The sequence below is a fragment of the Eublepharis macularius genome, chromosome 1 (genome assembly GCF_028583425.1).
Source record: "Eublepharis macularius isolate TG4126 chromosome 1, MPM_Emac_v1.0, whole genome shotgun sequence".
Classification (NCBI taxonomy): Eukaryota; Metazoa; Chordata; class Lepidosauria; order Squamata; family Eublepharidae; genus Eublepharis; species Eublepharis macularius.
Window position 1 is genome coordinate 60,546,497 of NC_072790.1, and position 26,427 is coordinate 60,572,923.

The 26,427-nt window shown below is 39.9% G+C and overlaps 1 protein-coding gene across 1 annotated transcript in view; it reads right to left on the reverse strand.

Moving 5' to 3' along the window:
* CSMD1 (CUB and Sushi multiple domains 1) overlaps positions 1-26,427 on the reverse strand; it is a 1,321,894-nt gene that overhangs the window by 527,369 nt on the left and 768,098 nt on the right. The window contains exon 7 of the mRNA XM_054971211.1: positions 17,947-18,024. Coding sequence (XP_054827186.1) covers positions 17,947-18,024 — 78 coding nt within the window. The remainder of the gene's footprint in view (positions 1-17,946; positions 18,025-26,427) is intronic.

A 26,427-nucleotide genomic window follows, 5' to 3' on the forward strand; every position in this document is an offset into this window, starting at 1 on the left:
CACACAGCGAAAGTAAAGCTACTGTTTTCTCTTTCGGTATTCCTTAATTTCTGACAACAGCTTTATTATAAAGAAGCATGCCCACTTAAGGAAACGTCAATGATTCACTTCATCCCTTTCACAGCAACACTTTCTATTTGCTTGCTACGTTCCTTGTGGTCAAGGTGTGAATATTTCATGCAACTTGGCAGAAGGTTGAGAGATAAAAGGTGTTGGTTGTAAGCAGGAGTCATAAGCATAACGATACAAAGGATTTATTTCCTTTGACATCTTTTACGGCTCCCTGAAACACTGGACATTGGCCCAGATTTCTATTACAGAGCCACTTCTGCACCTAATTGTGGATGTATCTGCCATGATTTTTTTCATGAGGTATCTAATACCTCTTTCCCAACAGATACAATGTTATTACGTTTTACTGATAAAGCTGTTACAGGTAATGGTGTGCAACTAGAGGGCATTCTGAGTGGTAGCAGCCACACGTAAATCTTTGCAACTTCATTTCGGAGCACTTCTCTGTATTTTGGCAACTTTACAGTTCAATCATTCTTGTTCCTATAGAAAATTTAATTATTATTATGACAGAGAAAAAAAAATCAGTGACAAGCATTGAGTCTCATCAATTTCAGGTAGATTTTTACTCTAAGACAGGAAGGTTAGAATTTTATCTACAGTTTGACAAATGTGTAAAACTTCACTATTTTTAATGGAATGTATCACTAAAAGAATAACCTAGTGAAATTTCTTTTTATCTTAAAAGGCTACAAAACGTAATTATTTAGGTTTGGGCTTTACTGGACTTTTTGCATTCACATCCAGGGAGAAATGTCTAATGAAGGTATCAGGTGAAGACCAAGTTGCAGCTCAGCCAGAGGAACACCTCAAAGAAATGTTACAGAGGCAGATAGGTGGACTGTGCATATAAGAACAGTGGAGGCAGCAACAGAGAATGTCAGTAACAAAGTATAATCGCATCCAATATCTAGCATGAAATAGTTGGTGAAGATGTCGCTTTGCCCTTTTCGGGCCCAGACTGACGAACAAAAAGGTGGACATCTTGTTAATTTTTTTCTTCTATTCAAATAAGACAGTATAGCCCTTTGGACACCCAAGGTGCGCAATGTCTGTTCTGCTGGGGAGGTGAGGGAATGGGAAGAAAATGGGCAAAACAATGTACTGGTAATAAATGAAACTTAGAGGCCACTTTTGGTAAAAATCAAAGGCTGGGATGAAGAACAAGCTTATCTGTATGAATCTGCAAAAAGGAGGCCTCACTACAAAGGGTGTGACGTTCAGAAATTCTCCTAGCTGCCATTATTGCTAGAAGGAAAGCAATCTTTGCTGACAACAGAGGTAAGGAACAGACTAACGGTTCAAAAGGCTTAAACATCAGCTCAGATAAAACTAATGTGGTAAAACAGGTTTGCTTGGAGGGTAAAGATTGAAAAGACCCTTGAGGAAAAGTCTAGATGTGTGACGCAAGAAAACTGATTTGCCGTTGACTAGGGAGTGGAAGGCTGATATTGGAGCCAGGTGTACCTTGAGAGAGGATGAATGAAGCCAGTCCCAAGGAGTGAAGGTTTAAGAGATAATCAAAAATAGCTGATGAAAGGCAAGTTACTGGTGATAAGCCCTGAGGATGAGCTCAAAGTGTGAATCAAAGTGTGAGCAAAACACTTCCTGGTAAAGAGTCTACGATCATTTAAAATGGCATTAGTAACCTTGTCTATTACTGAATTTACATGCTGCCAGATGCAACTTGTCGAGGTTGTGATGAAATGCTAGATTCTTAAGTCTAACACATTAATGTGGATGGACTGTTCTAAAGGCAACCACATATGTATATTAGTGTTCCAACAATGAGCCTCCCAACCATCTAGGGAAGCTTCCGTAGTTATGGTTACCTCAGTGTGGAGAGCATCAAAAATACCCTTTTAAGACGGCTTGAGTTGTTTAACCACCATTTAAGAGATCTAAAGACTTCTCTTGGTACAATAAATTTCATATGTGCAACCTGAAAACCATGGCATTATGACCAGATAAGCTCTTCTCCCTCTCTCCTAGTCACTGGTTCCCTATACTGGCTACCACCATCAAAGTGAAAAGGCATAACTAATTTTGGGAGCTGGTGAACCTCTGTGCATGTGCAAAGTTCTAGCAACTGGCTGAGCAGGAGGCCTGTGGGTGAAGACACTGTTGACACTGCTTGACTTAACAAAAATCTTTATTGTATTACAGTAGAATGTAAAATAAAGGATGTAATAAAAGAAAGGGGGGGAATCTGTTTAAATATCCCTTGAGAGTTACAAGAGCCCCTGGGCATCCCTGCTGGATGAGTGAACATTTCTTGGAGAGGTGGAGAATAGGGGCAAGCCTCCTCTAGCACCCTCCTTTCTCTACCCTGATGAACCATACACACAAAAGGAAGCAGCCCTTTAAAAAAATATTCTCCCCTCCTAAGGAGGTGGAGAATTTCCCTCCGTCCTAGGGGATCCTTCATGCCTATGCTGCCTTATGCATGCAGATGCAGATCCACCATGGAGCTTGCTTCATGCTGGCACCCAAAAGGCTAGAACAACATACATTTATACATTCCAGGATGTCAACTATAACAAATATCTCAAAGAGAGATGTCAGTTTGAACAAATGGTATACTGCCCTGCTAGTGTTTTTGACCCTTCTGCTTGGGCATGGTTAGAAAGATCAATTCATGGCCAGGCTTGATGTCAAAAAGGCCTGGTAGATATATGTCCTTATCATGACACATGGCCTTAAGTGTAATAACCTGTCCAGGGACAGAAAGCTCTATTGACAAAAGTCAAGGAGGGCTCCAATAAACCGTAACATCTTTGAAGGCACCACCCTCGGCTTTTTCCAGTTGATCACAACTCTTGAATCCTTGCAGGAGTAAGAATGAGGAAAGTGTTCAGAAAGAAGCACTTGAAAAGGAGCAGTGACTAGCCAGTCACCCATATAAAGATATATGGAACAGTCCTAAGTTAGGCAATGGCATCAGCTAGGCATGGAGTAAAAAACTTTTGGAGCTGTAGCCAGTCCAAAAGAGAAAACTATGTATTGATACACCAAACCTACATATTTAAATCTAAGACATTTTCCATAATCATGATGCATTATAATGTGGAAATAAGGTGACTTGGAGGTCCAAGACAGCAAACCAGGGATCAGGGCTGACCATTTGGATAAGAGAGGAGAGAGTGACCGTATATAAACCACACAGGTTCAAAATGGACATCTTCCCTCTATCCTTTTTATCAATGACAAAACTGAGATAGAAAAAAACAAAGGAGTTTCTGCAGGCCAGAGCTGTTGCACCACACCCTTTTCCAGAAGAGAGTGAAGCTCTTCTGATAAAGGAGGGAGATTATTGTCAGGTGTCAAGTAATATAAACACGTTCATTGAATTCCTAACAATAACCAACTTTAATAATGGATAAAACTCAAGAATCAGTAGAAATAAGTTGCCAACAGGCACAAAAACTGAACAACCAGTTATAGAACAGGGGCAAAATACGAACTAACTGGGGGCCTACTCAGAATTGGATTTTTTTGCTGTTGGTTAGAGTACTTATAGGAGTGATTGGTTTGCCCAGGATGCGATCTTGATGAACTCTTCAGCCTTTGCTGTTCAGGTGGGAGTTGGAGATAATATCTCTGTGAAGGATATGAGGAATGATAAGGGTAATATCTATAGTACTGACCCCTGGCCTGACCAAATTATTGACTAGAAGAGGAAAGAGTGGAAGACTGATGGGATGCAGAAAGTAGGATGCCATAAAACCTGGCATCTTGTTTGTCCTTTTTCTTTTTTAACAAGTATTCATCAGTCTTCCCTGAGAACAGTGTAAAGTCCTCAAAAAGCATACCTTCCACTTTCATATGAGTATGCAGTGGAAGAGCCATAGTTTGAAGCCAGGCATGCCTACGAAGGACCACAGAGCAAGTGAGAAATCTTGTGGAAGCATCAGCAACATGATGACTGTTTTTTATCCACTGCTTAGAGAGCCTTCAGGCACCCCGATGCTTCTCTTTGGCCAAAGGATTTTTGTCTTCAGGAAGAGAGTCTGTGTTCCAAAGGAAATTTGGTTTCCCCAGTTATGGTAAGGTAGTTGACAATTTTTATATTGAGCACTGCAGCGGAGTAGAACTTCTGTCCCACTGCATGTCTTGATCAATAGGTGCTCAATCGGCAACCTAGCAATGCCTGCATTTCCTTGGCAAAGACAGAGAATGCTGGAATGAGTAAAAAAAAAAGTGGATGTGACTGTTCTTTCGTCTTCTAAAGGACTTCAACATTCCTTGACACAGTCGGGATAGGTTTCTGACAGAGGTTGGGCATCAATTCCACAAAACCTTGAATGATTTGGGAAGCCACAGAAATAGATTAAGTGACATAGAGATGCCTCAAGATGTTGTCCTTCAGCATAGGTTGCTAAGAGGAGACATTAATCTCCAGTGAGTTACGCATCCTCAACATTTGTTCAGAGTACATCTTAAAGTCCTCTGTTGGGGAGAGATCATCATTCCCTACAGCATTGTCAGGTGATGGAGCTAACACAATGCTAGCAGTGCATTCAGATCCAATAACATCCACTTCTGACTTGGAGCCAGACAAATGGTCTGATGGGTAAGATAGAGGAGGAGACATCCTCGAGGATGATCCAGATTATATAGAGTCTTCTTGGGAACCAAGGTGGTAAGTAGAGAAGGAATGGGAGGGTGGTAGATTTCCCACCAGTCTGGAGGCCGGCAACAAAAATAACATGGGGACCTACCCTGCTCCCAATCGGAGGAAGGAAATGGTAGTGAGGACTGAAGACATAGCAACAAACTACATAATACATGCAAATATATGGCAGGCATTTTCTGATCAGAAAATCGAACTGAATTGAGACTTTTGTACACAGAAGCAGTAGAGTGGAAAGGTGTTAACAACTCTGCCCCAATTGGCCTCCAAGCACTTTTTTCCCTCCAAGGTTCCTGGTGCATATTTCTGAAATTTATACTGCACACCCTGTGTAGTTTGTGCAGTAGGAGGATAATTTGATCAGAGAAAGAGTCACATATTCCCTCTACTTCTCTCTGACTGTGTCTCTGGTCAAGAAAACAAAAGTGTTTGGGAGCATTGGTACATCAATGTATGTACATAACAAGTCATTTCCCCCTTGCTCCTGTGTTTGTGGATATGCTTCTTACTGAGCACACACATAACATTTTCTTCCACATGTGTGAAAGAGAATGAGAACTTCCTGACAAAGCTTTTTTTTAAAAGCTGGAAAATGATGGGTTTCTTTAGCAAAGGATTTCTCCTGTGTAACAAAACACAAATCTTGGGACAAATGTAATAGGATTATGGAGTTCTGTGACCTCACTTAGAGGAATGCCACTTCGGGGTAGACTCATCAGTTATAAATGATGGCATAGTTTCTTTTTCCAGCCTAGGGTATTCTGCCTACCGTGTGCTTTAAGACATTAGAGGACAAGATCTCATTGTGAAGACAAAGAAGACTTTGCATTATAGCAGTTTCTGCAAAACATTAAGGAATAGGAGGACTGCAGAGATAAAAAGGAAGCAGACTGAATTAAATAACTATTCTACAGTTAATGGCAGTTATGAGAGCACACATTTTCCACTTAGTATTCAACTTAGTAATTAAGCTAAATGAAACAGGGAACCTAAGTGACATGCTGTTCTTGTTAAATAAGTAGATGAAAGAAATGCGAGAGCATTTTGCACAAGTTTGCATCCTGTTTCCCCCTCCCCCAAGTAATAATGAATAATGGTCATTCCATAATTTTGGCTTGCTTGATTTCTATTGCTTAGGCTTAAATTCATCTGTACAGAAACTTCAACTCTTAACAGATGTAGGTTTTTTTGTGTGTAGATATAGAAATAGATAGAGATACAGATATCAAAGAAGCTCACAGACTCACCTGTGGGCTGTGTTGGCACCAAGGGCAAGAAAGAGGTGGAGGCAGGGCTGAGATGGAAGAGGTGGAGAGTCCATGTCCTCTTCTTGGCTGGCAATGTGGTCAGTGCCATTCTGGAAGATCCATCGGCAGGAGCAGACATTTTCCCACCCACCCACCACTCTCTCTGGGCAACAAGGGGGTCGTCACAACTTTATGGATTTAGCGATTTTGAGGCATTGGACCAAATCCAAAACAGGTGAGCAGGGCAGGCAGCCAGCTCACCCAGGCAGATTGGGAGGCAAGGGCTGCCTAGCATGGCTGGCAGTGGAACAACGCTTGCCGTAGTAGACCAGCAAACTGGGCTGATGAGTTATGCATCAGGTCAGCACCAGGGCATGCCAATGCCAACAGGGTTCCATGCCCATATGCCTGGCCAATTCTCCATCCAGCTGTAAATCAATAAAGTTGTGGCCATTCCAACCAAGAGACGGTGTCTCTGTGTGTTAATCGCCGGAACCCTCTGACTGCACATAGCACATAGGTGACAACATAAACCAGCAAAGATTTTTACCAATTCTCCCAGACAGTAGAGGAATTTTTAATACTTAAAAAATTCAATTTTATTTTTTCTTGACAGATAAATATAGATTTAGTGCTAGAATCTAGAAAGACACAAGATCTAGCTTACTTTTAAAAAGAAAGAAATGGTTGATGCGTAATTATTTTCTTTTTATACAGCTATGGTTTTTTTGCAACCTTCATAGTAAAAGCAAATTTTGATAAGTGATTTGAAGGAAGTAAGAGAAATGGCTTCACACAGGTACATTTTCAAGAATAAGGGGCTGTGATATTTGAGGGAGAACTTTGGATAACTGAAAATAGGGGAGCTGAGAGAATGAATATTCTATACTGGGATTTTTGATAGAATAGGGAGTTAAGAGAGGGCAAAGCCAAACAGGGCAAAAGCCATATAATATAAGCAACTTGTTCTAGATCATGGCTTCCACATCTCCTATATAGCAGGAGACCTCCCAGCGGCAGCCCCCATTCCCTGCCATTACTTGTTAAGGTGGTGGGGGGGGGAGATGAAGTATAAATTGCCATCAGTCTGACACTGACATTACTTCTGGTGATGTCATGATGTTGGAGCAATGGTACCCATGCCCCCCAGTCACCCACATGGTGCCAACCACTAGCTAGCAGCCCTATGCTAGATTTAAAAAAAGACAAAAAAACCAGCAGTGGCTGGTACCCAGTGAAGCTAACGGAGGACAGGGTCAACAGTAGCAGATCCAGGGCTAATGACAGCAAAAGCCAGCTAAGTCTCATTTTCTTCCTATCCTTCTTCCTTAAGAGAATACTAGAAAACATGTAAGTGCTGCTCCCTATGCAGAGACCAGTCTAATAAACCCTTTCCTTTTGCTACCGTATTTGCAACATCAGTAGGAATTGCTAGTAGAGCGGAGAAATCCTGCCACATGCCCCCCTTTCCTAAAAGTCACTACTCAATACACTAGTCAGAAGAAAACAGTTTGTGACACAAAAAATTATATGAGCACTGCAGGTTTCAATTCGATCCAGAGTTCCTCAAACCCCTAGCTCAAGGACTCATTTTTCATGTTTTAAAGTAAAACAAAGAAAGGAGACTTTGGCCACTTGTGGAAATCAAAGGCATTGGAGTAAAGAAGTACTGCAATCAACCCACGCCCAGATTAAGGAATGCAGGTCCTGAGGTGGGGGTGGGAGGCAGCCCCAGCACCTTTGTTTCCATAGTACAATATTTTCAGAACCTTCAGGAACAAAATCACTGCGAGTATGAATAAAGTGCCTGTAATTTACTATTGATAGTAACAGTGCAATCCTATGTATGTTTAATCAGAAGTAAGTCCTTCTATATTTTGATAGGATTCACTCAAGCGTTTATGGGATTGCTGCTTGAAACAGATTTGTTTTCTTTGGACAAGGAAGTTTGTGTTTGGAGGCTATGGAACTCTAGTCTTTCCCTCAAGTACCTGTTATGTTCAACAACTAAGTTATTGAAGAAGTTACTTTCATAATCCTTTAATTTCTCAGAGCCATGGAAAAGGCTGACAGGTAATATTTTTCCTCTCACACTAACAGGGACCTCTTCCATCTGCAGCAGCAAGATTTCGCTGTGAGGTACCTATGTGAATCCTCCCCTCCGGGTTTTCCCTTCTCACTAACATAAAATGGCCACCTCCTTTCAGACTCTGAAGAAGGGCTAAATGCCCTGGGGCATATGTGAAAAACACCTCTGTTTTATTCCTCTGTATAGACTTGATTCTGAATAGAATAGAAAAGGTGGGTTTTAAAGAGACAGTGCATAAATTATTTAGGCTTTAACTATAATATTTCTCGTCCTCCCTCCGTTAGCCATACCATTTCTATCTCTTTCAGCTATTTCAGCACTTTAAAAGGTGCAAGATCCCCTGTTCCTACTGTGTAGGGTTGCCAGATGGGATTCGGAATAATACCCGACCCTGGGGAGGGGGGAGGCATTCACCTTTTTAAACATCTATGTGCGAATGCGCACAATATGTGCACTCCTGTGCTGGTTCGATGACATCACTACAGGAAGTGATGTCATCATGCCAATCCAATTTCTGAACACCCAGGCTGGCTGACCACTCCTGGACATCACAGCACAGCCACAGGAGACCACCCAGGCACCTGGGATGGCTGGCCACTCCTCAACATTGCAGTAAAGCTAAAGGAGACTGGGTGGGCAACTGGGCTGGCTGGCTGCTCCTGCTGGCACCACACAGTTACAGGAGGGCAGCCAGACTGGACTGGGCAATGAAGTTGCCAGTGGGGGGGAGAGGCTTGCCAGGTGTCTAATATTTGGAGGATGTTTTCCCTGAACAACCCCCAAAATATCAGACTCTCTGGGTGAAAAGTGGACACCTGGAAACCCTACTGCTGTGCTGGAACGCATTTTTAAAAGCTTTGATAGCCACAAGTAACATCTGTGACTGCCATAATGTCTAGCTTGGCCTTAAGTCCATTGATGTTAATGGGTTTAGAAGGGTATAATTTTGCTTAGGACTGCACTGATACACTGAATAATGGCAGCAAGGGACAGAGGAGAGGTTTGCTAGGCCTCCAGCAATGGCAGGAGACCTCCCGCTGGCAGCCTGCTTTTCCTGTCACCACTCTTTTGGGCAGTAGGAGAAAAATATAAAAATTGCTGGCATCACATTGCTCTAGGAATTGCCAGAAACTCTATGGTTTTACCAAAGAGTTTCTGATAATTCCTAGACGGGTGTGACATCATTTTCAGTTTTTCTCCTAATGTGACTTCACAGCTTACTGATGCTAGCCTTGTCTCTGCCTCCCCCTCCCCCACCATCTCTTGCTGGTTGCCCATTTCTGTCTGGCTACCTTTAGAATCCGTTAAATCCAAAGTTTTGTACATGCTATTAATTTTAGTGTAAAAATTACTATAGTAAGCAATAATCCATCCATCAACAACCTAGCAGATATCATTTTCCACCTAGTCCTCTTAACATATTAAGAGCTGAGACAATGATGGTTTTGCTCAATTCATTCTTCAACTATAGAATACTACTCATTGGGATGGAAAATAGATCAGCATACTGTTCTGTCAGCACACCAGCACAGTTTTGTAACACAGGCTGAATCCACACATTCCAGCCTAGCACTAAACTGTCAGGATGACAGTGTCTTCCTGGTACAATTTCTGATGTCATTGCACCACAGTTCCGCTCTCGTGGCACAATGATGTCAGAAATCACGCCAGGAAGATGATATCGTTCCGACAGTTTAGAGCTATGCCAGGACGTGTGGATTCAGCCACAGTTTTGTGAGTGCACATTTCTGTGTAGCAATGTTCTAAATTGTTATTTAAGATTTCTGTCATTAAATGAAAATCAGTGACAACCTCACTTCCCCAGAATTTCTCTTTCTATAGCTCTTTCATATTTGCTCGTACTGTTTGGTACATATATAGAGTGTGTGTCTTTTAAGTCTTTAAGAAATTACCTATGCAAACAATGATGTGTTAATCATTGGCAACATAAGCACCTTGGCTTTGCTACTGGTTGCAAGTGGTGCTTTTTTCACACAAAAAAGACATTTAGAAAATAGATCTCTTCACAGCTAAATTTCTGCACAGCACTTTGAAAGATATTTTAGCTCCTGCAGTGACAAAAGCCTATTTTGCAGCAACAAGTATAATTTACAAATCTGATTTATGATGTAATTTCTGCAATTTAATAAAATAGCAATGCATAATATTATTACAGAGGGATACATCTCATTGTTTAGAATGCTAAAATCTTTTAACACTTGGAAAACTCTGTTTTATTATGCTTTTTATGATGGAACAAAGTAGATCAGGATAATTATCCCTCTTGTTTCATTAAAGCTTTATGCAACTTTGAAGTTTAATGCCCCTGTTATTTTTTTTCTCACTGTCAAAGGCTTCTTCAATATGAAATCTACAATCCCTAATAAAGGCAGAATTAAGGTATTAAAGTCACATAGAGCTAAGAATAAGTCATGCGTTTTAACATGGTTAAAGTCAGTTCTGTGTCTAACTAAAATTGAAATATAAATGGGGAGAGGATCCTGTCTGACCAGTTTTTATTTGACCAGTTTTAATAAGAAGACCCATTCAACACTACAATATCCAAAACGTTTGAGTAAAAGTCATGCTATATATACAAGATTCAAACAGGTCTAAATATATCATGTTGGTCTTTTCCACACTGTGAACTTTACATTGGGCTTTCTGCGAAGTCAACCCATGAAGATTGGATTCACTTTATTCATTGGTTCTGGCCCCATACGACTTTGCTTCTTTAACTCTACGCTTTGAGGGAGTTGAACCAAAGTGGTATCTGTTTTTTATTTCTGCACTAGAAAAATGTCCTGTTTCTGCTGTGGGCTTTGAGGACTCTTCAGTTTTCCTCAGTTGATCAGCTGAGAACTTGTCAGTTTCCTCAGCTGAGGGCTCCTCAGTTTCTTAGTAGCAGAGGAAACTTACAAGTTTTTTTTTAAAGGCACCAACGTTGCAACATTGCAATGTTGCTGTTAAAATAATTTAAAAAACAAAAAAGAATGGACTAAAAAGTACATGAATTGAAAACTTTAAAATGTCAAGTGGGGTTAAGGGCCATCTAGAGAGTTTTTGATTTCGCTCTATTGCAGTACCCTCCCTCCCACTTGCAAGGTTTTTTTTCCCTTTAAGGCATCAACATTGCAACATTGCTATTCAACTTTAAAAAAAAACAGATAAGAACTTGATTGGTTGCTGCTCAACCAGGATACAGGGGGATAAAGGGGAGCGTAAAAGGCAGGGCCAAAGTTACAGTGCATTCAGCCCATCCAAGGGCTGAATTTTAAGAAAAGATTGAAAATGAATGCAGGGGAAAGTCTTAGCATGGAATACCTAAAAGAGGAACAGCTCCACCACCCATACCTAAGTTCCCCCCATCCAAATTAGAGACCTCTGCCTGGGCTGACCCTGTGGATGAAGGTATAGTCAGTACCAGTGGGACAAAAAGACTGCTAGTGGGACAGAGTCCAGAGCAGCTGCAGCAGCTATATACTTTTCAAACAGCACTGTTTTTTCTGGTGCCAGAAGTGGACACCCCCACTCCCTACCACCAGGGCTTTGATTTTTTAATTGTCAATTTCGTATTGATAAACAGACCTAACTGTCATGGATATAGCTAAAATTATAGGGGAACAGTTGCTGAATATGATCAAGAAAGTTATTCAAGACACCTGTGCACACCATAAGGGCTAGCCCCATAACTAGATAGGCCACAAAGGGAGTCTAGAGGCCTAGAATCTAACAACCCTGGAGAGGAGCATAAAACAGTAGAGTTACGCAGTTGTATTACCATGTGTAGATTAAAAAAGCCATGTAACTCATATTAATATATACAATGTACCAAGGCCCAGGTGCAGACTATCTGAGAATGGCAAGAATGTATAACTTTATAGAAGCTGGCAATATTATAGACGTACTGGTGGAGGGCCAGATAGTCAGATTCATGAGTAACTCGTAATCACTAATTCTACATAGATTTTGATAACACAAAACGTAGCACGAATGAACTAACTAATGTTATATGTTTCAAGAAGCTGTTTCAAATATGGATAATCTTGTTTGGTGTTTGAAATCATCAGATAAGAAGTTAGCCAAGAATTTGAAGGAGTTATTATCAAGAAAAAGTTCTGAAACTCTATAAATAGGACAATCTAAGCCGATAGAGAGCTTCTTCTTAGAAGAGGCTCCATGCTTGTGACCTTTGTATCTTTGGGTAAGATACTTTTTTGGACTCATGTAATTGCTCTCCCTCAGGACTGGAAGTGGGAGGACTTGCACTTACATTAGTAGATGTTTTTGTGCATGTGCATAGTGCCTGCATGCTCCCAGGCTGTGAGATGATGTAACTTCTGAAGTGATATCATTGTGCAGGGCCTCATGCCACCCCTGGGAGCACTCCCACACTTTGTAGAGACATCATTGAGAGCATGCTGGCCCAACTTTAACAAGTCCGTTCCAAATCTGATATATAGGTCTCATCTCTCTGAGCTGTGTAGAACTTAGAACCAATTCATATGATGCTGTGGAGGGTGTATGGTAATTTCTTTGCCCCGCAGAGAAGAAGAATAGGTGACAAAATGTTTATCAGTATAATCCACCTCTGCTGCACTGTGAATATCTACAAGCCCTTCAGAATAATCAGTTGCAATTAGATGTTAAAATTGGGAGATTGGCCTGTTATCCATGGAGAGGATGGAGCGGGGGGATTAGAAATTGTTGCATGAGTTAACATGCAACAATTGTTGCATGATTATTAATGGACTCTTTTTTAATAAGTTGATGACATTCTGGCTTCTTTCCCTCTGCAAATAATGAATACTATTTAAAGGACAGACTGAAGTTATAGGTGATGTGTCAACACACCATTATGAAATGGTTCCCATCCTCTTAGGTCCAGAGGGCTCTGCTCTAGCATAGAGCCCTGATTTTACAGTAAATCTCAATGAGCAATTATTTTTGAGTGATTGATTGCCATTGATTTATGATCTTTCGCAGCACAATTCTAAGAAGAGTTGCACCTTCCTAAATCCAAGTGACATTAGAAGGGTATAACTCTCTTTAGGATTGTACTATCAGTGTGCCTTTAAGAAAAAGAGGTGTTATCTTGATGGGAACGCTTGAGAAATATTCCAGAACATTGTACATAGGTCATGTGGAGGATTTGTATTATATGAGGTTATTGCATGTTTCCAAGTTTCTTTGACACTGTCCTGTGACCCAAACAAAACACATGGTGGACTTTACTGATAGGGTCAGATTGCTCAAAATAATTCTTATTGCATTCTGCGCAACAGTTCAAATACACTGCCAGTCACTCACTCATATGGGGCGGGGGGCAGGGAGTAAAACACTTTATGACAACCCTGTGATGTGACAAATGGTGTCTATCACCATGAAATTGGATGGCATAACCTCTTCTGTCGTAAGAAACTGAGTATGCACCTTACTTGTTGCTCCTGCACACCATTTTCCCATGCACACCCATTTTCATAAAGAATATGTAGCTAGCAAATTGTCTAAATGACACAATGGCAAATCTTGTGGTGCATGATGCATGACTGCACATATCGGGCAGCGGTGAGAGATCCATGAAGCATGTACAGTGTTCCTATAATACTACAAATCCATAGTTCCTTTTTCAGACTGTAACAAGAATAATGTGCACATTTTAAGATGAAATGTTATCACAGTGCTCACCCTGAACTTTTATATCTCATTGCATCAGATTATTAATAATTTTACCCAAATAGTTGTCAAATAAATAATGCCCTCTTTCCATATATTTCTCTCCGGCATCCAACACCGAATCAGCAGGGTTATCCTGTCTGAGAATTAGCTGTTTTGGCTTCAACTGCTGAGTAACACAGCATGTGCCATCAATTCATCTAAATGTGTTACAGCAGATCAATACTGAATCTGTAAAGTCATTTGTTCTTTGACTCTACATGGCAAAAAACATCGCCTTAAAAATAACTCAATTTTCTCCATCTCTAATACTAAACTGAACATCAGCAATATCAAAGTAAACATGCAGCATATAAAGCTGTGCATTTAAATGTTTTCACTGTTTTCTAAATGAGGTTTGGTGATTATAGTAAATACGTGAACATTGTACATAGATAAACCATTTTTTTTTAAAAAAAAACTTTTTATTTAAACATTTAACCAGTGTCCGTGGTGGGGAAACAAGTTCCATTTATGCATACAGAATACACATTTAAGTTGCACAAATAATAAATGGGGGCGGGGGGAGAACAGAAAAAGACGATATATAGACAATATAGGGCTGCCAGCCTCCAAGTAGGGCCTGGTAAATCTCTCAGAATTGCAACTGTTCTCCAGATAACAGCGATCAGTTCTCCTGGAGAAAATGGCTGATTTGGAAGGTGGCATCACTTTATGGCATCATGGACTTCTGAGGTCCCTTCCCTTCCCAAACCCCACCTCCTCTGCCTCCGTCAAATTTCCAGGAATTTCCCTAGCCAGAGTTGGCAACCCTACTAAAGAAGGAAAGTTCTTATATTCATGGACTCATATAGTTGGAAGGGTCTTTACAGACCATCTATTTCAATCCCCTGCCCAGTGCAGGAACAGCTTAAAGCATCTCTGACAAGTATTTGTCCAGCTGCTCCTTGAAGACTAGTCAGCCAATTCCACTGCTGAATTACTTTTAACATGAAGTTAATCTACCTCATACTGCTTCTCAGAGTACTGGTTTTAAGCAGATTACTAAAATGTAAAAAAAAATGGATCACATTTTAACAGTTGAGAAAATCAATCACAGGCTCATAAAATTGAGCAACTGAAAGAGTGATGAGTCTAATATTAATCTTCAAATAAGACGTATTGCCCCCCACCAGTCAAAATGAAGAGACAGACACAAAAGTTGGGAACTAAAGGGTCGCTTTATGAACTTGTAACAACACAACTGTCAACACGGCAAGAACCTAAGCACTGGTACAGGTACACCCTGGACCTCTGCCCTTACCTGTCTTGGCAAACCCCCTGCCCCAAGTGCAAGCCATCCGAGCACATGGATGGGACCCGGCCAGCCTGGTGAAGTGGTTCCCCCCTTTAAAGCTAAAACTGCCCGGACTTGTGATAAGGCAAAGCAGTTCTGGGGGGATATAGTAAAAGTTATGTCGGATATTTTACAAAGGAATATAAATAAAACCCCGGAATTGCTGTTATTATGCATGAACCTAGAAGACTTTGATAAAATGGACAGAGTTATGGTGTTTTATATGATTACGGTGGCCAGAATGTGTTATGCACAGTTGTGGAAGACTCAGGAGATACCATCTATGGAAGACTGGATTTTGAAAGTTTTGAATATGGCAGAAATGGACAAGTTAACAAGGAAATTGAAAGATCAAGAAGAATTGGACTATACATCAAGCTGGGAAAAACTTAAGAAATATGTGGAGAAAAAGTGGGACATGAAGGGGAAATTGTGGTCTTTGGATAATTAAAGGGGAGATAGAAACTTACTTAAGGTTAAAAGGGGGGTATATTTTACTGTATCCTATTGGATTAGTATAGAGTTATAGTATTATAGTATTAAAAAGTTAAGAGTAAGATAGTATATTCATATGGGAAAGTATAAGATTGAATAATAAGGTTGTATAGGTTATAGGGAGTATATATGATATTTTAGTGATGTAATAGAAAGAATAGATCTATAATATAGATAATAGGTATTTAAGGAATAATATATTACACATATACATGTACCTTTTTTTTAGTTAGTATATGTACTTACTATATACTTATATAATTTTTATACTTTTAATTAAGATAAGTAGTATATTAAGCGTAGATAGTTAAGATAAGTAAATAGATTAGATTAGTATGTATAATATAGATATATATTATAGACTTTAAGAATTTATATGATATATTCTTTAGCTTAAGTTGGGTATGGAAAACTGCTGGGAGTCCCTAGAAAAGGGGGGGAGGATGGGGAAAATGCAATGGGGTGGAAAATGATAACGATTTTTATGTTTATGTTTGTAAATCCATCCAATAAAAATTCTTTAAAAAAATAATAAAGCTACAACTGCCCAGCCATGAAGCTGAGGGAGGATCCACTTGTCCAGGGGTTCCCCACCAGGCAGTCTGTCCTCACAACTGGGCTGTAAAGCAGCCAACCACTCCTGATAAACCCCAATTGCCCACCAATGGGGATATGTCAAAGGTGCTTATCGTCCAGCTCACTTTCCCCGACTTCTAACCTGCCTGATAGAATCCCTCCCAGATGCACTGTAAGCCAATTACCACAACCTGCACGAGCAGTGCAAGGTAGGCGAAAAACTCCTCACCTGGTCGCCAATTATGGTGAAAGAGAAAAAATTCCTACCAGGCCCTGGTAATCAGCAACCCGCTAGACCTGCACTGCCACAGGAAGGTGGGTGGGCCGAGTATGAAGTGCAACTGCACACCGAGAGAGTGCAGCAGTCTTTTAAGGCTTCTGACTCTGCCCTCTCCAGCAATTCCTGGGTGCCCAAGAAAGCCCCCGTCTGCCTGCCATTCTTCCCCAGAGGCGAAGAGCAGCTCCCAGCCAAAGCTGCTCATGCCGCTGAGTGGGCAGGCCATAATATCTCCAAATGATCTATATTTTGGAGCAAAGGAAAGATTAAACGATTCTTAGCCTCAGAAAAATAGTTGCATTCAAAAGTCACATGATGTAGAGTGTCCCGACTCCTCACTACCTCAGAGCCACATACTGTGTAAGAGTACGGTACCCTACGAGACCTACTCAGCAAAATTCTAGATGGTAAGGCATTAAGGTGCACCCACCTGAAGGCATGCCTATACTGAGGAACTGTCAAATATGAACCATAGTCAGGAAGCTGACCAGATGTAACAACATCAACAAAATTGAGAAGAGGAAGCACATCATGCTTTACAAATTGCGATGTTATAATCATACATAAAAGGTTCTTAATCACACTCACAGCTTGCTGTCTGGTGACTAAATGGAAGAAGTCCAAGGAAACACTGAGGAGCTGAAGTCATTGCTCTACAAGTTTATCCCAATGGGAAACAAAAGAGTCCTCTCTAATCAAGCCAAGGTAGTTATTTGGATGTTGGTGTATGACTTTAACTTTAGGAGAAAAAGCCTTCATCTAAGCCCAAGCTTCAAGTGATGATTGTCCCAATTCATCTCAGAGGGCCACCCCTGCTACACAATTAGGAATTCCAGAGATGGAACATAGGAATTAAGGGAAGTTGAATCAAAGGATCCCCCACTTTTATCAATCCAAATACATGGCCCATATAAACTTTGTGTGGCCATCTTAGCATTGAAGAGTTTAATGGCAGCTGGAATATATCGAGCCTCAGATGAATAATGGAAGTGACAGATGATATTTGTTGCTACTGTAGCCAATCTTTTAACACAAGCAGCTTGCACTGACCAAATTAATATCTGATCAAACCAAAACCTTAGGTATTTAAAATAGGGAACCTCCTCAATGTTATTACCAAGAATTTGTCGCTTATGGTGTGCATGATATTTTTTTTACCAAAGAAAATGACCTTGGATTTTGGACAGTTAACTATCAGGCTTTCTTCTAGTCCATAAGAGACAAAAGTAAAGGCTTTTTCAGTCTCATTCACATCCCCCCCTCCTGCCCACTCTCGCTCTCTCACACACACACAGAGGGCGAAAGATCTGTTTATCCATTTCCACTTATTATTTAAAGAATTTCTATTCTGACTCTCCAAGACAGCTGCTCAATTTACTCATTTACTTCTTAAATTAATCTTATTAAAACTCTAAAAATTCCTCAGATTTTTTCCTCTACCCATGTAAGAATCATGTGTTTCAAAGTATCAGTTTAGATAAAACTGTGTAATTTCTGTATTTACAATAAAACACATTGTAAGAGAATAATTTTAAAAAAACTTACAGACAGAATTCTTGTGGTTGCTATCTTTGCTAGGCAGCATCTTGACTCCTCTTGATTTCAGCTCTATTGCCTTTTTTACTGTAAAAGAACAAAAACCATTCAAGTGTTTGATTAAATGAAATGATGGAAATATGTCGTATTCAAGCCAGTGTTTTCTAAAATGAAAAAAGCAAAATAAAATGAGGCAAGAGATCTCTTCCATACAAGGTAAAAAGATGACTTTAAATCTTCATCTTTTTTTTTTAAAAAAAGAGGTTCTCAGCAGCCCACATTAATTTCCAAAATGTGCATACTTTTATCTGTGCTAATAAATACACACAGAAAATACAATATAGCCATTTCTAAATATGTTTTAGTCCTGTTTATCACAATAAAAGATCAACCAAATTAAATCAAGTTCAACTCTCCTATCAGAATCTGTGGAAGTCAAACTACTTCTTGTCCAACACAACTCAAGTCTGGGGGAGGGGGTGGGTAATGGTGTCAAGAAAAAAAAACTTCTTGGAAACAAGAGCCCTTGCAACCCAGGGTAACAAGCTGCCACCAGTTCCTTCTAGCTAACCCTAAGCTCAAAGATGAGGAAGCTGTACCTGATTTTAATCAAGAAATCAGTCCTGTTAGGTAGTCCATTTGTAGACTGAGAGCGGAACTACAAGTGACAAAAGGCACAGGTTGGACACTTGTCAGCTTCCCTCAAGTTTTGATGGGAAATGTAGGCATCCTAGTCTTGCAGCTTGGCTCTCTGACTGCTGTCCAATGGACTTTTCAACTGTCACTTGTCCAACATTCCGCCAAGCTGCCTACATTTCCCATCAAAACTTGAGGGAAGCTGGCAAGTGTCCAACCTGTGCCTTTTGTCACTTGTAGTTCCGCTCTGTGTTCCACAAACTGGTTAACTCGGTAGTTGGGACAAATAAGCCAAGGTACTGGATTCAGACTGAAACCACCAAACCCAATAACATCACAGAAAATATATTTAATATAGCTTATTAAAAACTGTGCAAAATATTACATATATAGAAATTACACAAAATAGGAACAAAAATAATAAAAGATAATTAATTAAAACCCAAAATACATAAAAGGTTTTTGTTGGCTATTAAACTAGATGGTATTTTGTCAGGTCAAACAAGAAAATTCAAAGAGAATTTCCAGGGCCCAAGATTAGGGTTCCAGGTTGCTAAGAGATGTGCCTCTGCAGTTGAGACATTCGCAGTCAGAGCAACTAACTCCCACCTGAGCTCTGAAATCTAATGAGACAGAATGCAGAGGATGAACTTCCCTCTTCTTCAGTCCCTGCCCTTGATGGTCTCTGCTCTTCATGATGTCATCTCTACCTGGTTTCTGTGAACACCATATCTAAGCTTCTCTCTCTGGGAACAGTTAACTCTGAGTGTCAGTAAGTTTCCCAGAGACTTCTCTTCTGGCTTGACTAGGTCAGAAGCCTGAACCAAATTTTTATTAGCCAAGAAACAGGCAAGGAAGTTTCTTAAAACGTCTTCCAAAGTACTTCCATAATGCCTCTTTTTTCATAGTTGAATGGTTTATGCATAATTTAAAGAGCTTTAGCACAAAATACGTATTACTCCAAAGTGTAGGTTGAGAGACTTCCCAAACAGAAAAAACTTTCAATCAGTCTTATTGATGACTTGAGGTTTTATACACTGACCTACAAGCTCCTGTTACTGAGCATGTAATTGCAGTCTGCATAGCCTCTTTATTCAGGAAAAGAAGGTGATTGGGAGCAGTGATCAAGAGAAAACTATTTCCCACCTTTCCATTTTTCTGTTTCATATCACTCCCAAAGAAATCCCACATGTCAGCTCGATGCAAACTCCCTACAGGCAGCCATGGTGTGCAGATTAAAAAAAACATATTTAAGCACTGGGAGCAATACTCGCTTCTGTAAGCCCCTTTTCCAAACAAAAGAAAAAAGAGCCATCAAGTGACTGTTACATGTACTTTCACATAACATGTATTTTCCCCTCTTTGGTGAACTAATAATTAACACATGTGAATTAGTTAACTATTCCATCAGAATATAGTTTGTATATGGTTTTAGTAAACATAAAAGGGGGGAAGACATTTGGTCGCCTTTAAATAAGGCATTATTTTCAAAGCGCCATTTTGGGAGTCCGTCGGGCATCCTCAAAATATGCAATGAAGCGGCAGTTGCCTCGTGAGATTGTTATTGAGTTTTCATCTAGGAGGGTCCGGGACAGTATCCTATATAATTCATACAATGCGGAGTTAGACTTTCTGGGAAATAAAGTCAAGATATTGAAGGACGTTCCATTTTTAGTTCGGAAGAGAAGATTTAAGTACAAGAAGTTGGCAGCTCTTTTGAGGGAACGGGACATAAAGTACAAATGGCTACTCCCGGAAGGAATCGGGTTTAGTTATAAAGATCAAGCTTACAAGATTAATTCGGAAGATCAGCTAAGGGATTTTGTGGATAAAAATCCAGAATTTGGGCCAGACACCAAGCAAAAAGAAGAGGATCCGAAGCCTGAAGGGAGGGGGGAGGCAACGAGCGCTGCGGCCGTAGCTGCTCAGAGAGAATTGCGTCCGAGGCCCAGGGGAGGGAAAAAGATTTAATTTGAATTGTAATTTGTATTTTGTATGATCAACCACTCCATCACTACTTTATAAAGCTATTTTTTATTATGGCAGTATGAAGGGAAAGCATTGAAGTGTAGTGTTTAGTGTTTGTAGGTTACCTTCCCCTTTTTTCCACCCCTCCTTTCCCTTCTCTTTTTTCTCCCTTCTTTCCCTTCCCTTGTGCTATTGTGGTCTTTTGTAGTTACTGTTATTGTAGTTTTGTATGTTAGATATTGAAAAATAAAAAACTTTCAAAAAAAAAAAGAAGGCATTATTTTCTTTTTAAAAAATTAGCCACTTCATGCAGACCTTTGTACAGAATACTTCCCACTAGATTAAAAACACTGCACTAGGAAAAGTTTGTTGAAATGAATGGTGCATGATCCATAAAAAAGCCATGGAAATCAAACAACTCTTTTTAAAAAAAATCATGCTGGCAGTTTCTGTTAATGTGTTTGAAGAGTTTGAACAGGTATTAATGTTCCCATTGCTGAATTTCATAGGAAACATAAAAGTATTATTCCCCTTTTATACTGTTCTGTGTATAAGAGAGACAAAAGAGATAAAAGAAGGAAACAGAGAAACCAGGGACCTGCAATCAGTTTCCCTCTATCTGAACAGTCTGTTTTTTATATAGCAATCTAAGAGGTCCTTCCTATTTGTTTCTTTTCAATTAAATATGTATATTAAATTTTAAGTATGCTGAAAATAGGTCCTAAAAATTGTCAGTCATCACAGAATTATAATAGGGTTACAATCAGAAGTACAAGCACAGTTGACAAATCTGGCTTTGGAAATTCATTGAGATTCGGGGGTAGGGTGCCTGGGTTCAGTTGCCCTGGCCTAGACTCTATGATGTAGTAGCTCGATACCCGTGCTTTGCTACAGTATTTAACTACTTTAAATCCAATTATATTACTTATGGGTATATAACATTTTTTGGTTTGTGAGTTGTTTTGTAGTATAATAGCATAGTACCCGAGCTTCACAAAGGTGTTTGAATAAAGCGAAGCATGTTTATGCCAAAAATGATGAAGTGAATTTCAAAATGTAACATTTATTGAAGAGATTTTAAATAGTAAAAGATTGTAGTACAATACATAAAGTGAAAAGTATGTACAACTTTTTCTCTCTCTCTACTGAAGGACCTCTTTTTGGATCACATTAGTGGTTTTCCCCTCGGGTGTTAGTATCACTAGGCTGCTGGGTGAGCTCACTCTGGAGCAGGCCACATAGAATTGCTCATGTGAGAAGCAGTGAGAAGCAGTCCTCCCTCAAGTCAATTCCTGCCACATTCAGTGTCTGCCCCTGGAACTTGTCGATCATCATAGCAAAGCAGACCTTGAGGGGGAACTGCAGTCTCTTGAATTCGAAGGGCGGGGTGGTGTGATGGGCACTTCAACAGGTTCATGAATATTTAAAAATGCAGTTGCCATACTGACTTTTATATAAAATCCCTATTCAAGAGTCTTGTACCATCTTTCTTCAACTGCAGTTTCCTTTTCCTGATTTTTACCTCAGAATACAGCATTCCACAGCTGACCAATCGGAGAGAGGGGGGTGCAAGCAGGCAGGAACCTGCCAGCCACACAGGAAGGCCAGGCTCCACAGCACTCAGCCGCCATTATAGACCTTTTGATTCTCTGGTGCTATGTTAATTTATAAGAATATACTGGTAGTTTATGTTCCACCACCCCTGAGGAAGTTTCCAAGAAACATCAAGAACCTTGCCAGCCCTGAATGTCGGGCGGGAGGACTCCGCACGCTGGGCATTTCCCTCTTCAACACACCACTCATAAGGACTACCAAAGACTGAGGCATGAAACATTGATTCTCGGCATTGTTCATTAATTTTGATTGTTTAAGTTTTGATGGATTGTTTCTTCATGTCAGTCCTTTGTTGTACTTAGTGCACCTACTTTTCAATGACATTTGGTTCCAGGAATCTTCATGTATTTTTGATTAGTTTACTTTGAATGTTAATTGTTTGCTTATTGTGATCTTTATTGAAACTTACTTTAACAGAAGACATAATACACTTTATTTGACTTTACTGTTTGCCTTCGTTTGTGGTCATCCACTCTTGTTAGCCCCACAGGGAGATTGGCAACCCTAGTGAACTTTTAGGGGAAGACTGGGAGGTGAATTTTACCTTAGGATGTCACTTTCTGTTTTGGAACAAGAAGTGACATCACAACGCTCTAGTAATTTTCAAATTTCTATGGTAAAAACAGCAAGCGATATCACAGTGTTCTAGGAATTTCCAAATCTATTTACTGTTTACCATAGAAGTTTGGAAATTTCTAGAACACTGTGATATCACTTGCTGTGACATGACCAGAAGTGACTTAAGAACCAGGAAGGTTAAAGAAATCCCAATCAAAGGGCTAAGTATTAAAATTACTAATACAGATCATAAATACATATCATGTAGAGAAATATATGCATTTCTTACAGGCCCAAACATAGCCTCAATTCAGATTTCCTATGTGGTCTGTCTGTCTGTCTGTCTGTCTATCTATTTTTTCTGCTTTTTTCCTGTTTATTATTTGCTCAACATAAATGTGTATTCTATAGGCATAAATGAAATCCCCCCCTGTCCCCCCCACACATACACTGGTTAATTGTTTAAATAAAAAGGTTTTTTTAATGGTTCATCTATGTACAATGTTCATATACTTGCTATAATCAGCAAATCTCATTTAGAAAACAGTGAAAAAATTTAAATGCACAGCTTTATATGCTGTATGTTTACTTTAATATTGCTCACGTTCTCTTTAATCTTAGAGATGGAGAAAACTGAGTTATTTTTAACACAATGATTTTTGCTATGTAGCATTACTCCAGACTTCACTTAACATTGATTCTTCTTGGACCAGAATAGGAAGGTACGCAATTGAATTACCACCCAAGACACATGTACCTGACGAGGTCAAAAGGTGATTCCAAATGAGACTTTTTAAGCATGTCTCTTCCTTGAGTTGTTGATATTTATTGGAACATAATTCCAACTTGGTCCTACATTGAGTATATTTATTAATTATTGTCATATTATTGAATTGTCTGGAATTACCATGTAATAGCTGCTTGACCACTGATGAAGGCTACATGGGTCACATAAAGTTTGAGTTTTTTGTATGATTTTCGGAACTAGGGTTATATTTGGGCATGTAATCATTTTTATATTATCCTAAATACATGCATTTTTGTATATTGATACACATGTTCCATGTTTAGTAATTTTAATACTTGACCCTTTGATTGAGATTTCTTTAACCTTCTTGGTTCTTAATTCATTTTTTGCGTCAAGTCCCCCCTTTTGTCCTTTTTCTGTGACCAAAAGTGACATCAGGACACTCTAGAAATTTTCAAATTTATATGCTTTTTACCATAGAAATTTAAAATTCCTGGAATGTTATAAAATCACTTCATGTTCCAAAACAGGAGGTTATAGGGTTGTGGGGTTCCCTTACCTTCCTGGCGGGAGTAGGGGGGGGGGGGGACCCAGCACTTAAATTTTGGATGTCCTTCTGGGAGTGACATCATCAGGAAGGCCCCAGAAGTGCTCCCAGGTTTTGTGCTGGGCTGATTTGGCCCTGAAATTGGCCCAGCATGAAGCCAGGTACTACTCCCGGGGCCTGCACGATGACATCACTTCTGGGAGTGTGCCCTGGGAGGTCCTTCCCATGCCCTTTCTCCTCTGTAATTTGTCTCCAGACAGAGCTCCTCAGCATGTAAGGTTCCTTTATAACTCCAAATCTTTCATCGCAGCTGCTAGGCTGACAGGCTTCAATCAGTACAAGGTCGGTCTTCTACATTTTCAGAGAAGCTGTCTTCAAAACAGTACCAGAATGGATAGTTTTAGACAGGGCCTTTCCAAGGTGCTTGTCTGATTCCTTAAAACAAGTTCCTACCCAAACCTGACTCCACAATCCCATCTGAAGCCTAATTTAAAAGCCTGACTAAGCTAACACTGTCATCCACTTCCAAAATTCTCCTATCTGAATGAAAATGTATTCCTTTCCCCCTTTCTAGTTGAGGTGGCTCATCCCTTCCCATTCAGGGAAGTCCCAGGGCTCTGATTGGCTGACCAGTCTTTGAGGCTTGTTCAACAGCATATTCCCCAGGATTGGTTCAGAGCCTTGGAAGATAGGTGAAACTTTTGTGCTGATAGCCACACCAAGTATGGGCTGGAAAGCCTAATTCATGTTGACATCAAATAGTGCCAGAAAGTAGACAGAAAGAACAGTGGGTTCAGCCAACAGCTATTGAGATAGCCTCTGGTTAGCCTCTAAGAAGCTTTCCGTCCTGAACATATGATCGAGCGTGCACAGAAGAAAAGGGAGACAAAAATGAATACATCTCAGATTCACATATAAATGCAGGGACATAATTGTATGTTTCAATTAGAATTTATTTTGCAAGCTTTTCAAAAGGCCTTGCCCACAAGCCAGTAGCCTAAGCTTGTATTGCCATCTCCTGTGTATTACATTTACATGTTCTCTTGTAGTAGCCTTCACATGCCGCATTTGCCTGAAGTCAAAATAGTAATAAATTCTCTCATTGACATATCTTGTTTGATTGTGAACAACATTCTGGCATAGTTTCTGATGGATGTCAATATTCTGGTAGCTTGGGAAGGATTTTCTTAAGAGGACTGGTGAAGATTTATATATCCAAGTGGTGATGCCCAAATGCCTTAGTTCAAAACCATAAAGCAGGAGTCAATATTCCATTTTCAAACACTTTTACAAAGACGACAAAGTGTATTTATGGTATGCTTGCAGATAGCAGGGGTGACTAGCAGGGGACTGAGTGACTTGTTCCCTGCGATTCAAGAGCCTTTCTGTTTCTTTTACTGCCAGTTGCTGAGAGTACAAAAACAATCTTCTAGAGACCATCAGGATGTAATAGGTTTTAGTACTTTCCCAAAGGCAATCTCAAGTTAACTTCTGTATTTTACTTTCTCAACTAGTCTTTTTGAGCTAATCATTGGTGTGAGCAGCAGGCAACATATCAGCAATGGTAGTGAGTCTTGATCTTTTGTACTAAATCCCAAAAGGGCACTCAGCACACTTAAAAACACTTTTATCCTCCATGAACACATCTAATTTGTTTTTAAAAAGAGGTAATAACAACAGGAGAAACCACAGAGCTTCATGCTGTCAATAGTCACTGCAGTATTCAGTGAATTTGCAATTAAAATTGCTTCACTGCACTGTTGGGGATTGCTGAATAACTCAATGTTTAAAAAATTGCAGCACAGCAAAAAGCAGAGTGACTTTAAAAAAATTCCTTTGTCTCTGAAAAGTTGTCCCAAAGGCAAGATTTATGTTTTTTGTAAGATATACAAAACATACAAGAAAAAGTTTCTTACTCAAATTGATATTTTATGGGAAATGATTTAACTGAAGTTAGAGAGGAATCCAGCGAGTGCTGACAGTATTGTGTCATTTTAGAGCTGGGGAATATTTTCACAGTATTTAGAGTTACCTGCTTGCAGGAATTACTGGGACTGATAGGCTGATGGTGCCATTTTAATTTAAGCAGAGTTACATCCTTCTAAGCCCACTGACTTCAAAGGGTGTATCTCTGCTTAGAATGGCACTGTAATCCTAAACACACTTGCATGATAATGTCTCATGGAAATCATTGAGGTTTACATTCAAATAAGTATGCCTAGAATACGGATGTAAATATTTAGGGTTGCCACGTCTAGGTTGGGAAATTCCTGGACATTTGGGGCAGAGCCGGGAAAGGGTGGGGTTGGGGGAGGGGAGAGGCCTCAGTGGGGTATAATACCATAAAGTTCATCCTTCAAAGTAGCCATTTTCTCCAGGGGAACTGATCTTTGTGGCCTGGAGATCATCTGTAATTCCG